The sequence below is a fragment of the Ceratotherium simum genome, chromosome 14 (genome assembly GCF_057802395.1).
Source record: "Ceratotherium simum simum isolate JZ-2026a chromosome 14, ASM5780239v1, whole genome shotgun sequence".
Taxonomy (NCBI): domain Eukaryota; kingdom Metazoa; phylum Chordata; class Mammalia; order Perissodactyla; family Rhinocerotidae; genus Ceratotherium; species Ceratotherium simum.
Genome location: NC_141913.1, coordinates 34,420,374 through 34,445,036, shown reverse-complemented (window position 1 = coordinate 34,445,036; position 24,663 = coordinate 34,420,374). Strand labels below are relative to the sequence as shown.

Genomic DNA, 24,663 nt, shown 5'->3' with positions numbered 1-24,663 from the left:
AACTCCTGACTCCCACCAAAGAGAAATGTCAGCAAGAAATCCAAGCAAGGGAGTTATTTTCCTTTTCACATGGAAGAAAACACAGATTCTGAACTGTGAAAAGAAATTAAGAGTGAGAAACATTTTTATTCAATACGTGTTCTGAGCCACTGCCTCCTAGTGCGCAAGCTATGCCTGGATTACAAACTGAGGTTTTGGTTGCTGGTTAGTCTCACCAGGTCACTCTCAAAGAGCAAGTTATTATAAGTCAATCATTCAGGCAGGGATTAGAGGAAAAACCACTGTTGCCTACTGATGAAGAAAGGGTTTGTTAAGCCAGTCAGACATATCACAGAATTGCAAGATGACCTGAAACTACTTAAACAATCAAGGTAAGTAATATCATGGCCACACTAACCGGCAGGAGGCAGAGTGGTCACCAGGCCTTTTCTTTTATCCTCATAGTTCCCTCTTGCTGGTAGCACCCAGTCAAAACTTACCACTTGGCAGAAAGCTCTCTGATAAGGCCACACCTTACCTAGGCTGGCCTCCTCCCTCATCCTCCACACTGACTCGCCAATCAAGTCAAGCAGATCATGCCTTACTATCCATCCTTTTTCTCTGAAAACGTATCACATTTTGTTATTATTTAATTATTTCATTTGCTCTTTTTCTCTTCTGCATCAACTTGTAGACTGTATACTCCATGAATCCAGGAGCCCTATATATCTTGTTCACTCTTATATTCTCTGGAGTTTTATATAAATGTATTTATAAAATGAATGAATAAATGCAATATTTTTTCAAAGAACGCTAGATATATATTCATATTTTCGCCCAAGTTGTTCCTCTCTATTCCCCATTTATCTAAATCCAACTAATTCTTCAAGGCCCAGGTATGGTACTGCCTCTTTATGAAGCATTCCATGTCCTGTTCTAGTCTCTAAGTGAATTATCCCTCTTCTGACTTTTTTACCATCCAGTTTACCACTTTGTGGTTGGATAATTGATTTTTTTTTTTTTACTGCATTTTCAAAATTCTCCACGAGGTAGACCTTTATTTATCAGATCACAAGGAGAAATCTACAAAGAACATAGATAATCACTCATGATGCAAATGTTAGTATCTTCCCTTCTGGACGGTGTTTTTGAGAAAGAAAGAGCATGTGCAAAAGTCAGAAGGTGTGGAAGCAGGTGGAACATACTGTGTTTAGGAAATAGCAAGAAGTCCCAGGTGCTGGAACATGGAGGGAGAGGAGTGTCCAGGAGTCAGAGAGACGAGGAAGAAGGGAATGTCAGAGAGATTGGACCCTTTGGGGTCCAATCTGGAGGGGCTGGAGGGGCCACATGGAAAGCATGGGAAAGAATGCAAGCAGCCTCTAGGAGCAATGGCCAGTCCCTGGCTAATAGCCAGCAGGGATCTCAGTCCTAAAAGTACAAGGAACTGAATGGGTCAGCAATCTGAATTTGCTTGGAAGCTGATTCTTTTCTAGAAGCTCTAGTAAGGAGTACAGCCCTGCCCACCCTTTGATTTTACCCTTGTGAGACCATAAACAGAGGACCCAGCTGAGGCCCCTGGACCTCTGACCTACAGAAACTGTGAAATAATAAATTTGTGTTGTTTCAAGCTGCTAAATTTGTGGTAAATTGTTACAGCAGCAATAGAAAGTGAATACAATTTTTGCTATTTCTCTTATCACTGCATTTTTATGGCTGAGGTCAGTAGATAAATTGGTCTACAAAACAGATGCTAATGAATAGTGCTAACAAACTCTCACTGTGACAGACCAAATGCCAGGAGACTGAAGTTACCACCCCTTTCAAGACAACTTTCAAGTCCTGCAGATGACGCCTACACAGTGAACTTTCAGTTATCTTAGGGTGCAATGTGTATTTTTTGTTACTTATCCACCATAACTGTATAATCCTGACACCTTATCTTTGTCATCAAATACAATTGTGGTCCAGCTGATGCCTGCACCTCCGTGCGTGTATGTGTGTTCAGAGAGGGATTTAACTCACCCCAGTAAGAGTGTAATTGGGAAGGAAAGCCTGATGTTTAAAGGAGATTTCTATAGCAATTTGCTGTTTTGTATTTTTTGTGCTTGAATATATTATTCAAAATGGAAATGAAAGAAAACGAACATTATTAACAACTATGTGGTAAGCAGTGTGCTGGATGCTCTTGTGTATATTCTACTTTTATTTGGCTCTCATAAAACTCTGTGAGGTAGGTACTAATAGCCTCATTTTTCAGTTGAGGAAAAGGAGGATCAAAGAGGCTAAGTTGCCCGAGGTCACACTACTAGCAAGTGGGATTTACCATCCAAATCTACATCTGTGAGACTTTAACTCTCAATCCTTTTTTTTTTTTTTTAGCCTACTAGGCTGCCTTAGAAGTTGCTGAATTTATTCCTAAGCTACTGCTTCTCAAAGCATGTGCTCGGGACCCATGGTGCTCTGCGGGGATCAAGGTGATCAATCAGCCCCTCAGTAAGATCTGTGCTCAGCACCATTTTAGTGTCACATACGCTATGAAAAGAGGAGGGCATGATCCTGATCCCTTCACAACCCAAATTTTATTTAGTGAGTCAAGCCATCCTTACCTAAAATAAAGGTAAACAATGCAAGGCCATATATAAATAAGCACTGACATAAAAGTGAAGATATCAGAGCTATAGCAGAGAAGCAGGAGATGCCAGGATGGTTGAGGAAATAAGTAGGTAATAGTTAAAAGCCAGATGGAAAAGAAGAGAATGTTCTATGTGAAGGAGGCAATGTGATGAATGGAGTCTCAGCTGAAGGGCTAATTATGGTATTTTCTGTAGGATAAAGAGGAGATTTAGCAGAACTCACAGCAAGGGAATAAGCTGAAAATGATCAGGAAACAAGATGAGACTGTGCAGGTAGATAATGGAGGGTCTTTTAAGCCAGATAAAGACTTTTGGACTTGATGCAATAGGAGTGGATATTTCTACATCTGGCATCAATTACTCATTTACCTATGGCTGCCTTCGTAGATGTTCCATGAAAAACGACTCCATTCTTCTTTTTCTATTTCAATAATTAATATATTTATTTGGTTAGAGCCATAAGGGGAGGTAGATGCAGAAAAGTTTTCTCTGGGCTGATTATTGCCAAAAGGATCACCAAAGTGAAAAATGAAGTAGAGAAGCGTTGCTCTGGACCAAGAAGGTGCAACCTTGGCCTGGTGGAAGATCAGCCCACGTGAATGAAATATTTCTGGGGTTTAAATGACTTCCATATGCAGGTGGAGCTGTCCTAACCAGTGTCAGGAGAGGAGCCCCGGAAACAAGATTCTCCTTTCTAACACAGTCCACTGGGGCAGATTTTCCTCTATTATGATTAATATCAATTGGAACTAGAAAAATAATGGAGGAAAAGTCAACAAGAAAAGCTATTTCAGCTATTTTATATGCTATAACAAAATTTTATTTGCACTGTCTATGAAGACATAAGAAATCTCCTGGAAGATTTTGTCTTTTCCTTTGCCTGATCCCCTTTGCAAGTGCCAAACTCAGAGCATATGTCAATGTAGGCTTCCTGGTTGAGGAGAAATGGCAGAAAAAACAAACAGGAGAGCTGCTTTTTTGAGGTGGGAACTATTGGTGTAACAACTTCACCTTAGAAATAGCCATAGGTATACCAGGAAGGAAAATAAGCAAATATAAAGTAGTTTTTGTGTCATAAACCTATACTTAATAGCTGGCTCCTTCCCTTTAAATGTTCCCGATATGAGTGACAGCAACACTGAGCAGTCATAACTCATTCTGTGTGTGTGTCTGTGTGTGTGTCTGTGCAAAAGGGGGGTGGTATTTGCAGCAGACACTGGTTGGTTGCATTTTCCATTGTGGGGTGGAGTTGTGAATCTCAAGCTTTGGAAAACTTAGTGCATCCCCCCTTGTCAGATTCTGATCTGAGAAGAAACACTCAATACTCAGTGACTCTTGGGAAAAATTTTTGGCAACCGTGTCAGCCATGACTAATTTGTCCCCTTCCCAGTTGCTGTCCTGGCACTTGAATTCTTGTGGAGACCTTAAATAGGACAGTCTAGAAATCTGGATGGTTTTCACGCCCAATTACTGCTGCATTTATTTTAAAAATATATTCCCCTGTTTGGGCAATGATACAGAACGCAGAAGGAAAGGTTATGGTTGTCAATTCTGGGAAGGCACTTGAGAAAAAACTGAGAAGACCAGGCAACCAAAATGGTGGTGGGGAGAGAAGAGGAAGAAGAGGGAGAGCGGGAGGGGAGGTGAGCATGAGTCAACTTTCTCTAGCTTCTCTTGGTAGGGGATGAGGGGGACAGAAAGGAAAGGAAGCAAGGTGAGTAGTTACCATCAGCTGGGGACCTGTGTGGTATGTTATTATAATGGGTATTTAGTGAGATTGTAGGTGATTTTATTTTTGCTTATCCATGTTTTTCTAAATTTTCCAAATTTTCTTCACTAACAAGCATTTCTTTTAGATGATAAAAGAAACAATAAATGTTTTTCCAAACAATCATTTGCTCTACGCTATTGGTGGGGAATCCATTTTTATTGTTGCTGTTGTTGTTGGGGTCGCAAAGAGAAAAATAGTATCTAACATGAAAGGGGTTTACTATTTAGTAGGAGACATACTGACATAGACTTTTAGGACTGTGACACTCCTAATGAAGGATGACAAGGTGACCCTTACATATTTATAGCTGTAACATTGCCCAGTACTATGTCTTATACATATTAGGCACTCGATACTTTTTCAATTGTGTGATTAAATAAATTAAATAAAAATATAATGAACAGTGCAAAGAAGTATGTCCTATAAGAGAAACCTCTTTGGCCTACTGGTCTTACTTGGAATCTAAGACGTGACAAACCATAATTCTTTCACTCAATCCCAACTCCTGGTGGACATTAGAATGGGGATGAGGTCCTCTCTAACACTTTGCCAAACTTTTTAGATGTAGCCCCAAACCTATTGTTTCCTTAATGACTTGCTCTAGTCTATTTATTTTTAGCCTACATCATTCTCAAGATGCATGTTTTTCTATGTTTACTAGTAGATGTGTAAAGTCTCTCAAATCATGTAAAACTTTTCTTTAAAAAATAACAACGTTTTAAATATTAGTTTTAGTGTTTTGTGATTTAGTAAATAAAACCAATCTTATTCTCCCTTTGCATCCCCTTTGTGATTTTCAGGATATCCATGCTCCATCCAGGGTCTCTGTGTCCCAGGTGAGATGAAGGCTCTACACACGGAATCGGCCGCATACTCTGGGCTTGGCTGACCGTGGCTCCAAAGAGCTCCTTTTATATAAAAAAACTAAGTTTAGCAAAGACCAAATTGCTTATTAGTTAGTGCCTTATTCTGGGCTCCACTAGGTAACCCACTGGCAAGTGTTCTTTATGGATAACTCAGAAGCTGAGCCATACTATTGACTTTATCAAAGACTTAGGAAATAGAGTGGGAAGAAAGGAGGTGATGAGAAAAGTCAGGAAACCTGGGACCCAGGACTTTCTCTGTGCAAAACTGGTTCAGTGACTTTGGACAAAGACTTTAACCCTCTGGGTTTGATTTCCTTGCCTATCAGCTGGGAGAGCAACACCTATCTGCAAACCTTAGTGGATTCTGCAGATCAAATAAAAGCCAGGAAATGTGCTTTGAAAAGCATAGTGCCCTATTCAGATGCAAGGGGTGACTGGGATGTAACCTCAGGGAAAGCTTTTTATCTCTCTATATCATCAGATCCTCCATCAACACGGGGAGCCCAATCTCCTTACTGACTCCCGCCCACATTCTCAATCTTCCTGGCCCCTTCAATGAAGAATGGGAAAACCACAGCAGAGGCCGCTCTTGGGACTTGCTCTCTCTACTCTTCAATCTCCTCTCTTAATGCCTCCTTTTTATCCAACTTGTGAATCCTTATGTAATAGGGCAAACACCAATGTCAACGTGCTTTTACAGTATGCAACTTATCACTCTGAAAGTTATTTTATGGGTCCCTTTTTCCTGTAGAATGGGTTTTTATTTCTAGTCATTAAATATGTGGACTCTCATTATTCTACCTGATTGCTTCGTATGTGTATATAACTACCTTTTGTCTCCTGATAGCTTTACAATGCCTTTGAGGACAGCCATGTTTCTTGGTACTTCATCTTTTCACCCAGCACCTCACACCAAGCTCAACACCCTTCATGCCCAGCACCCTTTAACGTGGGTATGTCCTCTCTTCCCCCGGGGATGCAGTTTCACATCCTCTGCACAGCAGCTATGCCTCTTAAAAATCCATCCCCACTCAACTGATAACTTCATTTTAGCCAGGTGCCTTCCTGTACCCCCTACATATGCCCAACTGCACATCTTCACTCATCTACTGCCACACTCATTCACTATGCATCCATTCTCCAAGCTTCAACTCCAGGATTCTGTTTTTCACTGAACACCGTTATCCTTCTTAATCTTGGATCCCTATAGCTTCCATTGTTGACCACTGAGTTAGCATGGATTAAACTTGGTCTGCATTCATTCTCTGGTTGTTTTATGCATGCTAACTTAGTCTCTTTTCAGTATACTATAAGGAACTTGAGGTCAGGAGCCCTCTCTTTCTTTTTCCTTGCTTCTGCTCTCTCTCTTTTTCCCTGGCATTGTGTTATATATTAAGTAACTAAAGAACTCCCAATCATCCTTGAGAATGTAAGCTTTATATGAACCAGCATATATATTTTATTTCACAAAATAATAAAGAATTTTGCTGGAAGAGCAACAATTGGGCTTTAGTTTATATAAATTTACACCTAGTAAATGTTCAATAAAAGATCCATTTACCAGAACTTGTGATAACCAGAACCTTGTATAACCTTCCATATATTCACAGTAGCACAGCCAACACCCATGGTAGCATAAGGAGAAGTTTCAGAAGTTTTCAAATAGACATTACCATGATCAAAAATTAAGTGCCTGCATATCTTTAGGGCAGGAAGGGGGAAGCTGGCCTAGAATCTCTTAGCTCCTTTCAAATACTAGTACTTTTACCTTTTCTATACATGGCCTTCACAGGGAGGCACAATGACATAGTATAAAGGGTTCTGGCATTGTTTTCATGCTTCCAGAATGGGGGGATGTTAGACTTAAGACCTACCAAGAACGGGTGTGTCACTTCCTATCAAGGGCTGACTTCAGAAACAAAGTCTCCTTAGAAACTGGAGCACTGCTAGAACCACAACAAAGTTTTGCTTTCTGCACCTGCAGCCTCCATTTCCTCATCATCCATTTATTCATTAACTCTTTGCCATCTGGATTTGGCACACAGCCCACCATACCGTAACCATATGAGGCAGTAAATACATAGTTTTCAACTTTTCTTCTGTCTACAGAGCCGCCAATTTGTCCATACATATTCTCCTCTATTCTCATCTTCCATGGACTCTCTGCAGCTTCTAGCCCTACTGGCCACCCCATTCTTCTCAAATTCATTCTTCTTTGACCCCTAGGTTCTCCTCCATTATTTCCGTCATTCCTTCTCTGCCTCTTCCTTGATCCCCTCTTATTCTGCCTCTCTCTTTAAGGTGGGCACAGGGTCCTCCCTTCTACCCTCTTTTCTTCATTCCCTATAATTATCTCCTTTGTTAAATCTCCAGCTCTAGCCACGTACAGCCTTGCCAACTGCTGCCTTAACAATTCATCTCCTTGTACACCAACCAGATTCTCTCCCTGATTTTTGTAATTCTGTTCATGTGCCACCACTCTTTCAGTTGCCTGGGGCCAACATATTGGAATCATCTTCAACTATAGCTACAGAGGGAAAGAGATGAATCAAGAATGATTCCTTATGATTATTTTTCACTTGAACACCTGAGTAGATAATGATGACTTTATGAAGCTTATAATCTAGGGGGTGGGGTGAGAGAGGAAGGGCAGAGTGGTTGGTACAACTCAAACAAGAAAAGGATAATTATGATACCATATGAGGAAAGTAAAGATGGAATAAGTTTGCCTAACCTGGACTAGGGGGAGGGAGTGGTCAGGGAAAAAACACAAAGTATAATTTGGTCATTTCATGAATTGTGCCTGTTTAAAAAATGGCTTCCCATTGCCTACTTAACTATGCACAAGCCCCAGAGTGTGGGAAAAAACCCTCTAACTCATGAGCACAACATTCTTTTCCAACCTTATCTGCCATGATCCCTCAACTGCAGATCCTAGCCTCAATAAAACTAGACTAAGCACCATTTCCCGAATGCTTCCAGAGTATTTCCACTTAAGTACCTTTGTCTACATGGCTTCTATGTTGTGTTTGCCCCTCTCCTCCCATCACCACCCCACCATTTCCACTCTCCAAAAGCCTCTTCTATCCTTCAAGACCCATCTTGAATGGTAACTACTCTAAAGAAGCATTTCCTGGTCCCATCTCTCCATCCCCACTGAAAACATGGAGGTTGCTCACCCTCAATTGGACAGCCCAGAAATTTCTCTATGACTTTCTGATGGCCCTTATAGTCTGCCTTACAATATGAGTTGCATCTGTTTTCTTCCTCTAGACTATATAGGAGAACCTTCTGGATTGTAATCTCTTTGAGGGCAAAAGCATTGAGTTACTTGTCCTGAATTCCTTCCCCAGAACTGCACCAAGCCATACATATACTAGGCACTAAATAAATAATTTTTATATTTCTCTTGTCTTTATTACTTCCCCTTGAATTTAGCCAATTTTAGGCCACAGTCCTAACAAGTATGCAGTCCCATTACTTGTTAGTGTATAGAGTGAAGACGTGGTTTTATGGAGGGTCTTCCCAAAGGCACCATCCTTATCTCTGCCCAGTGACAGGCCAGCCTTTGGAAGGCATGCTTTACTGATTTCTGCAGCCTAGAAAAGCTCCACGTTGTATCAAGGCCAATTCTGTCAAAATTGTAACTTCTCTGCACCCACACCTGAATCTGCATAATTCTCCAAAGCCACAAAGGTATAAATAAAAACTTCCAGCAGGACAGAGAACATTTGCCAATTGTGGGAAGATAAATGGCCTAGAGACTTCATGCTCCAAAGGCAGAATTGCTGGGTTTCTGATTTCAGTGCAGCAAAGGAGATGCTATGAGTCTAAGATTTTTTTTTTCATTGCCATAAAGTTGTGGGTCATAACATTTAATTTGATTAATTCTTGGTTTCCAAAAGGAAACCTTAGGAGGAACCTTGGGAGGCTCAATAAAATAAGTATGTGCAATTGTTAAGACAGGAAAGGAGAAAAAAATGACTTCCATCAGAGCCCATAAAGATCGTTTCCAGTCCCAAACATAGGTCCCCAGAGATAGCCTGGAAAGCAAATTATTGTCAAAGAGATGTTTACTTTTTACAACAGCTCACAGCAAAAGAAAACATATAGCTTAACATCTCTCCCACAACTCACCTTTCTGTTTTATTTCTTTTATTCTATCTCTCTCTCCCTTTCCTTTTCTCTCTCCCTGATGTTAAGCTTCCCAGTCTGAGCTCTTCTATCAATTAGATATGTATCATTGGATGAGTCACTTGACTTTCTTAAGTCTCAGTCTGCTCATCAGCAAAATGAGGTGTTTATACTACATTATTAAGATTCTTTGACTTCTGAGTCTCAATATAAATGTAAGCTAGCTCTATCTGCTATCATACAATTGGTCACATTAGTGCTCTAACTGATTTATTTCTGAGATGACTGTGGTTTCAGCCTGCATAAGGAGCAAGTTATCTTGTTGGAGGGAGTCAGGTATGAGGAGTTCCACGTTTTGGAAAGGTGAGATCAAATGGCCAAGTGAAGTGGCTGGAGTCAAAGAGGAATGGGGTGAGTCAATAAATTAATATATGGACCAGAGGGATCTGTTTTGAAACTTCATTGAATGGCTAATGAACTGGCCAACTTGGCCAATAACTTGGGCATTTTCTTCCTAAATGCCCAATCTGGGTGTGTGTGTGTTTGGATTCAAATTCCATTGCATAGGGGCCGGCCCCGTGGCTTAGCGGTTAAGTGCGCGTGCTCCACTACTGGCGGCCCAGGTTCGGATCCTGGGTGCGCACCAATGCACCGCTTCTTTGGCCATGCTGAGGCCGCGTCCCACTTACAGCAACTAGAAGGACGTGTAACTATGACATACAACTACCTACTGGGGCTTTGGGGAAAAGAAAAAGGAGGAGGATTGGCAATAGGTGTTAGCTCAGAGCCAGTCTTCCTCAGCAAAAAGGAGGATTAGCATGGATGTTAGCTCAGGGCTGATCTTCCTCACACACACACACAAAAAAAATTCCATTGCATAAATTTGAGTCTTATAGAATCTTAAATGATCAGGTTTGGTCAGAACCTTTGTTGTCATAGTCTCACTTGGGAAAAATGAGAGTCAAAAAGATGAAGAGGTCTTTCAGCTGGTTGGTGTAGGAGACAAGATTCAGGCAGGTACTCAAAATCCTGCTAAACCACACAGCAGCCATTAGCTAATTAATCTTTCATTTCCTCCTACAGGATGACCCAGAATTCAACTTGGATTAAGGTTAAACAGACTACACTTCATCAGCTTTCCAGTTTTTACTCTTTCTTTTTCCCTGGTCTTAACTTTCTCCTCCCATGAGTCCTCTTCTTCCTGCTGTTCCATTTTTAGAAAACTTTCCTCACACATGTTTCTTTTGTATAGTTTTCATGACATTTCATCCATGTGGTTAATTCCCTCATCTGGATGACTGCTTGGAGGAGGGTTTTGTATTATTTTTGGCTTGGGCACCCATTTCCTGCCTCTGAGTGACAACAGAGACTGCCTCCCAAAATGCCCCACAGTGCTGATAAGAGGAGCTGGCAAAGGGCAAAATGGAAGCCACAAGGAGAGGTGGTCATCCAGGCTCAAGGGAATCTGGCTACTACATGGCAGGATTCTGATATCTGAGAGGTGAACTAAGGGTTAATTCTCAGCATTCATTCATCATGAGGAAAGTATTTGACATTTGGGGACTCAGGATGGCTACCTTAACTAATAATGGCATTGGACTAAAAGGTAACATATATAAATTTACTCTTCTCATTGTTTCTTCAACCTCTGATGGGAGCCTGGACAGCAGTAGTCAAGATGTCTGAAGTTCCTGGCATAATTTTAGGTCAAAGTATGCAAAGATTGTTTCCAAGTGGTCTGAACAGGAAGAACATCACTCACACTAGAGATCTCTCCCACTGCCTTATGAGAACTTGGCTTAGAGAGCACACAGCATCGTCTGACTATGTATTGTCAACCTTGGACAGGTTTGCTCTTCTGGGAATCTGCCGCATGTCAGCGTGCATGAGATGGTGATGCCTGGTGGGAGAGAAGCGCAAATGAGGGCCAATAAGGCTTTTTCCAATTCTGAGAGTCTGTGGATTGCACCTTCCCAGTGTTTATCCATTATTTGGCCCCAGGCAAGCATTTTTATAAATGGATATTTAGCATATGGTATGCATTTAGAAAACAGGTCAAAAGAGCCACTGCCTTCTGAAATCAAAAAAGCAGAAGGAATAAAATACAGAAAAAGGTAAGGAGTCTGTGCGACTTCTAAGCTCTAGGTGTGTTGTAAGGGGGCTAATGAGAAAATGCATCCATCTGTTGGGGCAGGAGGATGGAGAATGAATGATTTTCCAAGGAGGAAAGAGGAAATGGAGTGTGCAACTGCTGCTATTGCTAAATGGGGTCTCTAATTCCTCTCTACATAATGGTAATGACTTGCATTTATGTGGTGCCTTTTATCAGCTCTGATCTCAGGGAGCGCTCAAAGTCCTCTCTTGATTCAGCTCCTAAATCTGGTCCTCAATAGGCTAAAGGATGACATCTATATTTATGCCATATCTATTTTAGAGACAACTAGCTCACGTGAAATAGGACATTAAGATGCTATGGAAATGAATCCAGAATAGAGAATGAAAAGGTGGTGGGAGAGAAGCTGTGAGAAGTGCAGATGCTCATTTCCAATCATGACCCTCAGTATCATCCAGGTGAACAGACACTGAGACTCAGATAAAGTCTCTGAAAGATCCAAATGCCTCTAGTAACCTCAGCCTCATCCCATCCCCCTCCCATCTTTTAATGGGACTTAACACCCTTTGGAGTGTATTATATTAAGGTGAATGCTCTTCAGGGAGTCTTGATAAACTCTGATATCAGGTTCCAAGTGCACTAAAGACATTTTTCCCTGATGCTTTAGGGTTCAGAAATAGAGGAGACATTTGAGGTGCAGGCAAGGAGAGGTCAAGGCTTGGAAGGGAGGGGAATGATAGAGAAGCTGGTCTGTTCCAGTAAGATATTCAACAAGATGTATAGAGACGATAGGTATAACACATATAGACATGGAAGCCACCAACAATTATGACTCATCAAAATGTTGAGGAAAAGATAAACTCTTATAACACAGAGATAGGCACAAAGCACTGGAAAATGAGTACTGGATTTCAGTATAGACAGAGGTGGAAGCCCTGTCCATGTAGATTTTTCCAGGCTGAAATTTAGAAAAAGTTAGGCCATAAGGAATCCTTCTTCATTTGTTGGGAGTTGAATAAAGGGATGTCTTCTTGTCTTAATAACTCTCTTCTGCAATCATCACATAACCCTTGTGCCTTTGGGGAAGGCATGTAATGAGAGGATAGATGGGATTCTGAGAGGAAGGGAGGTGGTGGGATACAGGAGTACTAGGCTGGGGACTGGGATCTGTTCTAGACTTGGCCTTAACTAGTTGGGTGACATGCAGTTGAACTGCAATGCAGTGGGCAACACCCTGGGCTTAGAAGCAAAAGTAATAGCTTTTTGAACCTGGGCAGGTCACTTGATCTCTGAACCTCAGTATCCTGATCTGTAAAATAGAAATGAAAATACCTCTCTTCTAAGATTGCAGGAAGGGTGTTATGAAGAAATGTATGTGCAATGGCTTTAAGAACTAAAACATACTATATGAAAGAGGTCTGGCCCAACCTCTTGAGTTACAGATTGGCAGACAACACTCCAAAGAATTGGAAAGCCATGCCTGAGGTCATGCAGAGAGTTCATAACAAAATTGGGACCAGTACCCATTTCTTAGGCTGAATCCAACTTTCTTTCCTGATATCGTCATGATGCCTACTTCTTTCTGCCTCATGTTGCTGGCTGAGAAACAAATAAGAAGATGGAGAGAGAGAGGGAAAATTTCAAATAAAGTAATGACCACCACATGAATGCAAACACAAGGAAAGTTGTATGGCTAGAGTATGCGCACCCTCAGAGACACACACAGTGACTGGATATGAACCCCTAGCCAGGAAACTTCAACCAGCACCCAGCAATACAGTCCAACCACAAAAAAATCCCCATAAGACTGCTGAGAAACCTAATAAGCAAAAATGGCTGGTTTTAGCTTCTGTGATCTTGCTTCTCAAGTCTGTTAAGTCAGGATTCTTGGTTAGGTTCTTAATAACACACCACCATTATTTTCTAGCTACATAATGCCAAAAAAATAAAAAATAAAAAAATAAGAACACCCTCTGTCCATGGCTAGTTTTGGTCCTGTGGATCAATTCCATCATGCTGAAAGAGAAAGCAACAGTATTTCTCATGTGAAAGTTTAATCTAGCAACTCCTGTCCAGGTGGGCTTCATTTGGGCTTTGTACAAAAAACAAGCACCTTCGACAAGGTCTGAGGACAAAAAACGAGAAGACCCAGATCAGCACACCCACTTTGGGCAGACATGAAGTGTGAGCCATTTATCACCTTTGGCAAATGCAGGAGACACGACTGCTAATTGGTTTCTTCATTAACCAAGGAGAACATCCACCACTACTCACAAGCTAGTGGCAATGTGGGGCAATCTTTAAGTGGCTTCTAACTCATAATCATATTTCTTCCTGAAATCTGCTGGCCTAGAAAATATCTCTAATTCTTCATGAATAGACTGCCCTCACCTTCACTAATTATGGACTTCCCATGAAGGAAGAGGACAAGCAAGGGGTACATATCATAAACAGAGGTGAAACACTACACCCAAACCTTATACAGGGAAAAGCAGTCCTTTAAAAACACTTTTGCCAGATGGTTTGTACTATCTGGGGGCAGGGAGAGCATGAAAAATCCTTTTAGCTTCTGCAACTTCTAGGAAAGGAATCTCTACTCTTTTCCTAGCAAATAATTGCTCTATTCTACAGGATTCTTATCGTCTATGTGATGTGCGGACAGGGACAAAGTGATACTTATGCAGAAGTGTGAGGCTTCCATGGCAAGGAAGGTTTGTGGGGGTGAGCAGGTTAGTAAAAAAAATCTGCCCGTAATTGACAAGGAATGAGTGCTTTGTAGTAGAAATCAAGACTTCAGTTTACAGGTGAGTGGGCAAATCCCATTCCCAGTGGACATGCCAAGAGATGCAACAGGAAGGTCCTGTAGGGGCAGGAGGCTCACAACACCTTTCAGGCAGCTTTTCAAATGCCCATGGACAAAGAGAGGACAATATGGCCTGGGGCTGTGGCTCCCTCATCAGGTACACTTCAGGATTCATTGGTCATCACCTTCCAGTGGCTCTGCTGTAGACTTCTCATCTAGGATGTGTGACTTCTGGAGACAGCATGTCAGATAAACTACGTATTTATTCATGTCCAGCTTTGACATTCTTGAGATCTTACTGATACTCCTAAGTGAGTTTTAGAGGCTTTATTCAACTAGCAAACTGTACCATCAGATCAGATGAGGACCTAAAATAGCATCTTTAATAAAAAGCATAAATGTAGTTGGGCATGGCTGTAGTCTAGGTAGCTACTAGGGCTGCCTCTGGGCCCACAGTTCTCAGGCAATGTCTCCAAGAGAGAGAAAAGATGGTAAATACCAAGTAAGCAATGTATTAAATGTACAGCAGACTCAAATCTGCAAGGAGACCCACAGTCATTTGGTTCCTCCCTCTTTGCAAACTGGTGAACTTGATGTGCTCGAGATGGCGGACTCCTGCACTGCAGAGTCCAGCAATTAAACAACAAGATAGCCCAAGTCTGAAGAAAAACTTGGCCTTACCTGGAGACATGGAGGACTCGTAAGAACTTCTCTCCTTGCGGTTCATCTTGAAGGCCTGGATGTCCTTTTCCCTGTACGTCCCAAAGCCTTCATAGCTCCTCCTTTTATTCCCACTCACGTCACTGTCCCACTTCTCATTTGAAGGGTTCATTTCACTGAACACGTCCAGGCTCTCTGGTCTTGTGCTGCCACCATCCCCACCACTGCCAGAGTACCTTTTTGTGCATGAGTCTGCAGGCTCACTGCTCAAGTCACCTTTGTCCTTGGCCTGTGTCCAATGCTGGGCATCGGATAGTGACAGCGTAGACAGAGTGTCGACCTCAAAGCTGTTCTTAGAAGCTTTGTGGCCGGCTTCACTGTGCTGGTGCTTCTGCTTCTCCTTATGCTTGTTCTTCTCATTCCCCAAGGGGAGCTCTTTGTCTGCACTGCTCAGCCGCTCGCTCAGGATGTGGCTGGAGAAGCCTGTGGCTTTGCCTGCAAAGAGACCGCTCAGGTTGTCATGGGTCCCCAGGATCCGGTCTTCCTTGTGCTTATGCTTGTGTTTGTGTTTCCTCTTGTGGAGCCGACCACTGGACAGACTGGCACTGCCCACCTTGGGAGGATTCAGGGATGGCTGCATGTCACTGAGGCTCATGCCAACAGGTCCCTGCAGGTGTACTCCATGCTTTGCTTTATGCTTAGCTGTACCAGACATCTTCACATGGGAGCTTGTGTGGAACTGAGGTGGTGGCACTGTTGGCCTCATGAATGGGGAAGCTGCTCCAAGTGTGTGCGATAGGTACAAAGGAGCTGGGTACTGACTGTAATAACCAAGGTTCATCATAGGCATTGATGTGTAAGGCATTCCATAGGGTGCATAGTAACTTCCACTGGGAATAGGGTAGCTGAACCCTTGTAAAAAAGGCACCTTTGTCATGGTGTCATTGGTTTTTGCAGGCCTACCACGCTTCTTCTTTGACTTCAAGTCTGAAGTCCTACGAAGATAGAGCAACGGGTCATACTGGATATATGGCACCGGGTAATAGTGATCAAAATTAATCCGAAAAATGCTGGGATATGGATTCTCGTGGTAAAAGGTATAACTCCGGTGGGAGATCCTGAACACCTGGAACTTGGTGATGAGCTCTTCCAGGTCTGCCAGAAACTGGAGATCATCACGGTTTTGCAGGGTTTTCCGTTTCCTCTTGTGCTTTGGCTTCTTGAGGCTTTCGTGGGCCAGAAAGTTGTCCACAATGAGATGCTTCTGCCGGTGGCCATGACGGTTCTTTGTGCTGGTGTCGGACGGAATGGCCTCTGGGTTGTCCAGGGAGCAGAAATCAAAAGAGTACCTCCGTCGTGATTCCGAACTCTTCTCCGCTTGGTCAGATGTGCTGTTGTTGTCTGTCCCAATGCCACTGTCGCTTGGGATCGTCTCCTCACTATGCGACTCGCTCACAGGGGACAGCGTTATTTCCTTGAGTGACCCAATCTCGCAAAGGTGTGAAGGTGAGTTGGCCATCAGCCTGGGTGGAGACAGCTTCCAGGTTCCACTATGTATTCCCTTTTGGGTTTTGGTTGGAAGAGCACTGATGGGCTGGAGATTTGGCATAGTTTTTAACTCTGAAAAATTGGTTTCAGTGCTGGCGGGGCTCAGGTTGCCATTTGACCCACCTAACTGTGTTGAAAGTGGGTGCATAGCTGCTGGTGAAGATGCCACAAGGGACTGAAAGTTGGAAGGCACGGCTGGAACATCCGGCTGGCTAGAAACAGGCCTTGGGTGCTTGATGGCTGTTTTGGGTTCTTCGGATGGGGGTGGCAGCTCTGCTCTTGGCTTCCTGCCCCTCTTCTTGCCAATGTAGATGGTTCCCCTCTTGCTGACATTAATCTGCTTGCCCAGTTTGCTCTCAATTGCTGCTGCCCCAGGGCTGGTCTCTGGGGGAGCTTTAGCCTTCAGAGCAATGTTGCTGGAGCAGGACAAGATCTGGTTCAGGATATTTTTCCTCTTGAGTGTTTTCATCTTATTGATAGTTTTGATGGTCTTCTTATCCAACACCCCAAGCTTTCCAACTTTTTTGTGAAATTTCATCTCGCTCATGGGTTTGTCCTCTCCTGGCACTAGCTGGGCCAACTTAGCAAAACTGCGTCGTCTCTTTCTTTTCTTGGTGCCAGGAAACTCCCGGCTGATGGGACTGACTGGGCTGGTGGAAGTCCCCTCATGAATCGTCTCAACTGTGAGCAAAGGCTGTTTCTTTGGTCGTCCCCGCTTCTTTTTGACTGGCGTGATCACAGTAAGACTGTCTGTGTTGGTGTACAGAGGGCTGGATGGGGTGATGGGATAAGCGGATGGTGGTTCCACCATCAGTTTATCGGAGGTGGCCAGGACTGCCTCCCGAAGCATACTGGTGGGTTTGGGTTTGCTGCACGTCCACCTCCGTTTTGCAGCAAATTTTGGATGTTGGATTTCCGGCAGCTTTCTTGATGGAGAGTGATCTGTGCATGTTGGAGGTGTCATGACCATGGGTGGTTTCCGCTGCTTTGACACACCTCCTGGGACAACTTTCTCAGCATTTCCACCAGTTTCAAGACCAACTGAGGGGGACTCGTTCTCTATCATTTTACCCAACTTAGGGACACGGGGATCTTTCTTATTTCCCTCAGGGTTAGAAAGGATCCTATTAACTACTTCACTGCTCATAGTGATTCCAGACGCCAGAGCTTTCTCTGGCATAATCTTTTCCACCACTGCTTTGATGGACTGTCTCTTTTTCCTCTTATGGCTGGTTGGATCTAGACAGGGTGCCTTGATAGGAATAGTAATCCGGACGTGACTTGAGTCATTTTCAGGATTACTGACGGAACTCACATTCTGCCTGGCTGGTGATGCCTCTTGGGCATTATCTGCAGAGTAGCCTTCCCTTTTCCCTTCTGTACTGTCAAATGCTTTCTGGGCATTCTTGACCCAGTCCAGGTCTGGGTTTGGTATGGTTTGACTTATCACATCTTTTTTACTGGACTTTTTCTTGCCGCCTATAGTAGGTGGTTCTGGCGGCTCCTTTGCACCTCCTCCATCTTGATCTACCAAGGGCTGAAGCCCATTGCACTCGGCAGAGCTGCTGGGTGGGGCTGGGGAGCTGTGGTTGCTTGGGGATGGAACCACACCTCCCAAGAGCAGATCTTTGCTACTGTTGGACAACTGACTCCATGTGCTCCCTGCACTGCCCTTCTTACCCTGGGCCTTTGCAAAGGAAGCCACGGGCTCAAGAGCTGGGATCTTGCTGGTGCTTGCAGTTTCTCTGCCAGACTCTGGACTGATGAAGCAATTCTGAGTGGCAGGTCCACTGTCAGAGTTGGTGGACCAGTCCATGTGATTCTGGCTGCTGCTTTTTTGCTGGTGCTTTGGTTTTAAGGTGTCACCGGTGAAGTCCTGTGGAAGGCCTGGGTCATAATGGAGAGCTGAGAGTTTCTGCGGCCGCTCGTAAGCCTAAGGGTGGGTAGAGTGGAGAAGGGGAGAGAAAGAGAAACAATGAGCATGTTGGAGCTATTTAAAATTTAATTTCAAAAGACTTAATTATTTGAAAGTTGGAAACAGCCACCTTTAATTCCAGAATGCTTTACGGAGGTTTTCTCAATTGCACTAGTAAAAATGTGTTGCACTGATTTTGAACATTAATAAAGATGCTTTAATCGCTGTCTTTATCCCCCTAAATAACAGGAACTTTCACCTATTTTGGTTTAATGTAACTCAGAATAAGAACTGTTTAGAGAGAGAGGGCCCTAAAGGTCACTTAGCCCAATGCCCATATTTTACAAACAGAGAAGATGAAACTTCAACAATGGAGAGTCCCGCCCAAGGCAGCAGTGTCCGGAGAGAATCTGAACTTCCCGACTCCCTCCATTCTTTTGCCTAACTCAAGCTGCCTCTTATTTCTGTCCAGGCTTCTCCTCAAACACGTCTTTCCTTTGCTTCCTCCTACTGCAGTTCATGTCTGTCTGTACTTTATCCTAGAGTTCAACATCTCTGTACTCCAACAAGTAGCTCATTAGGAACCACTACTAGAAGGAAAAACAGCACAAGTTGAGGGATTAAGGGAGGGGGGGAGGTTTGAAGACTGCGTGGGGGAAAGTGGGCCAGTCAAGGGCATGAAGAAGAAATGGAAGAAGGAAAGAAACATGAAAGAGCCTCCAAATCTTTGCCAACTCTAGGAGTGGAGCTGTGCTTGGGAGTTAGCCCGCTGAGGCATCCTTAAGCTCACATTAGGCATTGACTGCTCTCTTGAGGAAACTCTTGGATATTCTCAAAAGGAACCTTGAGTCTCCTGGACAAATGTGCCAGGAAAAAAAATCATTATTATTCAAGATCACACCGCTGAGCTTTGTCAGCTGTGTTTTCCTCTACATTGATTCTCAGCAAATGTCTTCAGACTTCAGCCCCTTCCTTAGGACTGACTCTTCAGTTAGGAAAGCAGAACCTGTGCCAGAGGCACAACATAGCCAGTGTCTATAATCACAAAGGGAATGCATAGTGAACACATCATCTTGAGCTATTAAAACTATTTTTAATATAGATATGTTCACGTTGTTCCAGATAGATTTTAAGCCATGCTACCAGTACAAAGCAGCATTCTTCAAAGCTTATTGTAAGTCCCGTTTTATACATGGAGTAGTAAACTTACAGGATGCATTACCCTAAGATTTGTTAAAGAAGGGAAATTATTAGTAAATTGGAGAAAGCTTTGGATAATATCCCCACTGAGAAGAATATGATGATTGGCTTAGTGAATTTAGGAAGTTTTAACCTGTAATATGTATCTGTCTATGATCTACCTACCTATCTGTCTATCTATCTGTATCTATTTGCCATTGATGCTATAGGGTTTATGATTGATTAGAAAACATTTCTTACAGTCGCTGTCAAGAGTCAAAATACAGATGGCAGAAAGCATTACAAGGAAAATTCAATGTAGCAAAGCAACTATGGTTTCCTTCACACTAGTTTCTGGAATCCTAGGGTTATTTTCTGCCTCTGATTTTGTGAAATCCTGTTTATACTTCCAGTATTGAACTATATTTTTTAAGTATCATGAGAGAATCTTCCCCAAGCTAAGCCTATAAGGGCCCAGGAGAAAATTAAGACACAAAATTTATTTAATTTCTTCTTCATCTTGCAATTTTTAGTAGAAACATCGCCATCATCAACATCTAGAGAACTAATCCTGCCACTTGATTTTGTCTGCTAGGTATTACTGCTGTGGACACAGGCTGCTATCTCATTTTTGGAAAAAATACAGAAATCTTATTCATGGCATAAAATATCAAATATCACTTACTTATCTTTTATGAATCGGGGCTTTGTTAATTCGTCATTTACGCTTTGGATTTTAGTTGGCCCTGTGTGTCTACTCAGAGGATGACAGGTCTAGGAGAGGGCTTGGTGACAAAGTTTCCCACTCCTTAGGGTGACAATATAATTGACTGCTCATCCTACAACGTTTTTGAGTGTTAATAGTGGCACTTGTTAAAAATTACAGTGGGACAAAAGGTGTAAGTTATTGTTTTGGACCTGAGCAAAACAGGACTTAAAGTCCCACTCTTTCCTCTACCCCCACCACCAACGCCCCTCCATTTTTCTAGATGTGAACACTGAAGTCCACAGAGGGGCTTCATAGTGAAGCTGGGACTAAAATCTTGGTCCCTGATTCCCACCAGTTTTTCTTTATTGCTCCATCTTCTTATTCCTGGCAGCTAGCAGAGTCCTTAATTAACTCTTTCTTCGTGTTCTAACTCAGCTCAATCCTAGGGAGGCCCCCTCTACCTTATAGAAATCCTTCTATTATAGTTTTCATGAAATCACGTATCTCGTCTTGTACTCATCATAGTTTTAATTTTACATTGATTTGTGTGCTAATTGAATTAATGCCTGTCTCCCTTTCTAGCCTGTATACACCATCACAGAGGTCCCAAGCACAGCACTTGGCAAATAGTAGATACTCAATAAACATTTGTTGAATACATAAAAAACTTACATTTTACGATGGATATTTCATTTTGTCAACGGTGAGATTAATGACCTGTATATTGCAACATATTGTCTGCAAACACAATCACCCCCTCCAGCCTAATTTCTTATGCCATTCCTTCTGCATGCACCATTGTCTCCCCAAAAGACATCTATCACAATCTTTATAATGCTATATGCCATTTATTTGTGTACTTTTCTGTCTCCTTCTCCTAGACTGTAAGTACTCTGAGGTCAGGAGACTCTCATTTATCTTCTATCCCCAGTGCCTATTACGAAGCAAAGCAAATCACCCTGAAAGTTCTCAATAAATGTTTGTTGAATGAATAAACAAAATAATACTTGAGGTGCCTATTACCATGACAAAATATACGGCTGCACACAAGACAATAAACTGTCCATCAATTGTTTGATAATGGCGCATCATAAAATTGGAGCACTCAAATGTGTTAGTGTTGAACAAAAATCCTTCCCAAATACTTAAGTGTCTTGCAAGGTAACTCCCCTTCAACGCAATTTTTCCTGTTAGTTCTCCCCCGTCTCCTGTTAATTGTTTCACTTTCCAATTAACTCTGCCTTTGGGGAAGGCCATGTGACTGTCAGGAGGGTGGATTTCACTCTGGCAATTGAAAGGTGAGGCCTGCTTACTTACACCCAGGCAGACCAGCTGAAAGTGATGCAGTTAGGCATGCCTGGTTCCCAGTCCTTCCATCTGGACGTTGCCTGATCCCATTGTTTCTACCGTTTCAGCTGCAATTTGCCCTGCTGCGAGGGCCAGGCAATCAAAGGGCAGGGTGGACAAAAGGGAAGCACAACAAAGGATGGGGGTAATGGGGGAAAGGATACTTTAAACCCTGCACTCAGATGGGCTGCAGTGAGGGGCAAAGAGGACTGAGAAGGGGTGCTTTCTAAGGAATCTGGCAGAACAAGGCTTTCTTCCAGCAGTGGCTGATGGCTATATCCCATTGCATTGCATGAAATCCCATTTCTTCATCTGTCAGCCATGACATGTTATATACACAATGGGGAGGCTGTCAGTTCCACTATGTCCTTCACCGAGAATTGAGCACTTATTCCATTGAGACAGAGATGGACATGGTAAAACAGGCCCCTAGTTCAATGCTGGAGCAAGCTGGGAGAAGGTGGAAGTACAGGCTCTCCTTCTCATCCTTCTTCAGGGATCTGGGGATATGATTCCATTTAGGGGTGTTTGACTGCGGGCTTAATTAACCCACATAGCACATGCTTCCATTTCCCTTTAGATTATGAAATTTTCTGGGGGATAAAACCTGAATCTTTTAAAGTCTTTATACCACTCTCAGCCCTCAGCAAGGCTGGCTCCTGAAATAGTTAGCAAAGAAGGGAAGAGCTGATGATATGCAACATTGGGCTGATTATTTTTGCAGAGAACTTTTTCTTTTATTTTTGCTGAGGGAGATTCGCCCTGAGCTAACATCTGTTGCCAATCTTCCTCTTTTTGCTTGAGGAAGATTCTCCCTGAGCTAACATCTGTGCTGGTCTTCCTCTATTTTGTATGTGGGTCACTGCCACAGCATGGCTGCCACCAACTGGTGTAGGTCTGTGCCCTGGAACCAAACCCAGGATGCCAAAGCAGAGCACGCCAAACTTAACCACTAGGCCATGGGGCCAGCCCCTATTTTTGTGGAAATCTTTTAATACCAACTAAGCTCAGTGTGCCTCTTGGCTGCTCCCCACCCCCATAAATTGATTGTTCGTGGAACTCATAGTCATTTTGAAAGTGTGGCTTACTTTTATAAGAACAGGGCTTTCCATGCACATTGAGCCTAGGCCAAATGTTAATCATGAAACACCACTTTGAAGACACTAGACAGATTTCTCTCCTAAAGGATGTGTTTATAGAAGCAAGTCCTTCTATAATGTGAAGAATTATTTTAAGTAGATAACTATCCCCTCCCCCACAACCAATGTATAAATCATGTACACTTAAATATTGTACAAGTAAGATTTCTTTTTAAAAGTACTTTATTCTTATCTAATTTTTAAAACAAGCATTCGGTCACTGCCTAAAAACTTGAAAATCCATAAAAATGGGAAGAAAATGAGTCACTCAGCCTTATCTCAGGCTTACCCAAAGCAAAGTTTGTCGCAATGAGAGGAGAAGATAGTGATTTGGGTCTGAGAAAAATCATATAACTCATCAAAAATCAAGCATGACTTTGTGAGAGATAAACTACACTTCTGGGTTAGCTCTGTTTGTGCTACTTTCTGCTGACACCAATAATTTAAATTTACTGTTTGTGAAATATTTTGTTTTACATGAGCAGGAAAATATGCCTGGGTATGAAGGAATGAGGGGAGCTTTATCTCTAATTTTGGCCCTTGCTGCTTCTCAAGACATGGTCCTGGATCTCTATCTCAGCACCACCTAAGGGACTGCTTATTAATACAGATTTCTGGGCCCCAGTGCAGATACACTAATTCACAATCTCCCAGGATAAGACCAAGGAATGTTCATTTTAATATGCTCCCCAGATAATTCTGATGTACAATCAAGTTGTAAAACCACTGATCTAATGTTTTAACACCATAATTCTGCTGGGGTGGGGTTCTTCTGCAGTTGCTATGATATTTGCAGCACTTTTTGGTGGTAAATATGCAGAGCAAACCACCACAGACCTGTTAGGATATGCAATTTGGCACCATTGAGCATTCCTGTGTTGCTCTCTGAACTCTTTGTAATTTACATACTAAGAAAGTCTAACATGGTCACCTGTTTCGGTATTCCAAGGACACTGCAAGGTGAGGTCGACAGGAGAGTCGATGATATGGGTGGATGAAAATATTGTACTCCCAGAAAGGAATGGGCATGCAGGTGTTCACGACCTCCCACTCTGGGCTTTCTATTTCCCCAACTCATTCAGGCCAATCCCCACAGCTCTGGGGAATCCTGGCATTCCATCCCTGAGGCTTGAAGCAAGTGCTCAAGCCTGAGCAAGAGCTGAGTGTGGGAGACAAGGAATGCAACCACAAACTGTCTGATTAAAGGTTCCCAACCCTCGCTGTATGTTAGAATCATCCAGGAAGCTTCGTAAAGAACACCATACCTGGGATCTGACCCTGACCAATTAAATCGACATTCTAGAGGTGGGGCCTGAACAGTAGTACTTTTTTCAAAGCTCTCAGTTATCCCAATGAGGAGACAGAGTTGAGAACCACGGGATTATATCAAAGACAGGGGTCTGGGTTAGGGACTAAAGAGGCTCTGATATTATCAGGAGATGTTCCAGCTCAGTGGTTTTCAAATGTGTTCCACACAGTCCTAGGATTTGGTAAAGACACTTCTGAACTGCAGCCAGTGGATTGGCAAGAGAGAAGCTCCAGACCATTCTTTTAACCCCCAATTGAACACAGCAGCCTTGCAAAGGATTTCATTTAAGAGAAGGGAGCTGGGGAGAGATGGTTCTGTCACTTAAGACTTTGAAAATTACCATTTAGGCTCATAAATAGGAGGAATGCACATGCCAGCTTCCATTGAACTTGCCCCCAAAGCATCTCTCCTTGGCCCAGTTCATTACTGCATTTGCTAATGGTAGGTATAAAAGAATGCCACTTAGTACCTATTTGAACCACGGCTTTATGATCCTCTGATTTCATAGAATTCCAAGAACGTTTGTGCCCCTCCAAAATTCATATGCTGAAATCCTAA

At 42.7% G+C, this 24,663-nt stretch overlaps 1 protein-coding gene across 1 annotated transcript in view; it reads right to left on the bottom strand.

The window, feature by feature from the left end:
- SETBP1 (SET binding protein 1) overlaps positions 1 to 24,663 on the bottom strand; it is a 362,547-nt gene that overhangs the window by 87,377 nt on the left and 250,507 nt on the right. Inside the window, exon 4 of the mRNA XM_087439168.1 lies at positions 14,981 to 18,440. Within this exon, the coding sequence (XP_087295294.1) occupies positions 14,981 to 18,440 (3,460 nt within the window). The remainder of the gene's footprint in view (positions 1 to 14,980; positions 18,441 to 24,663) is intronic.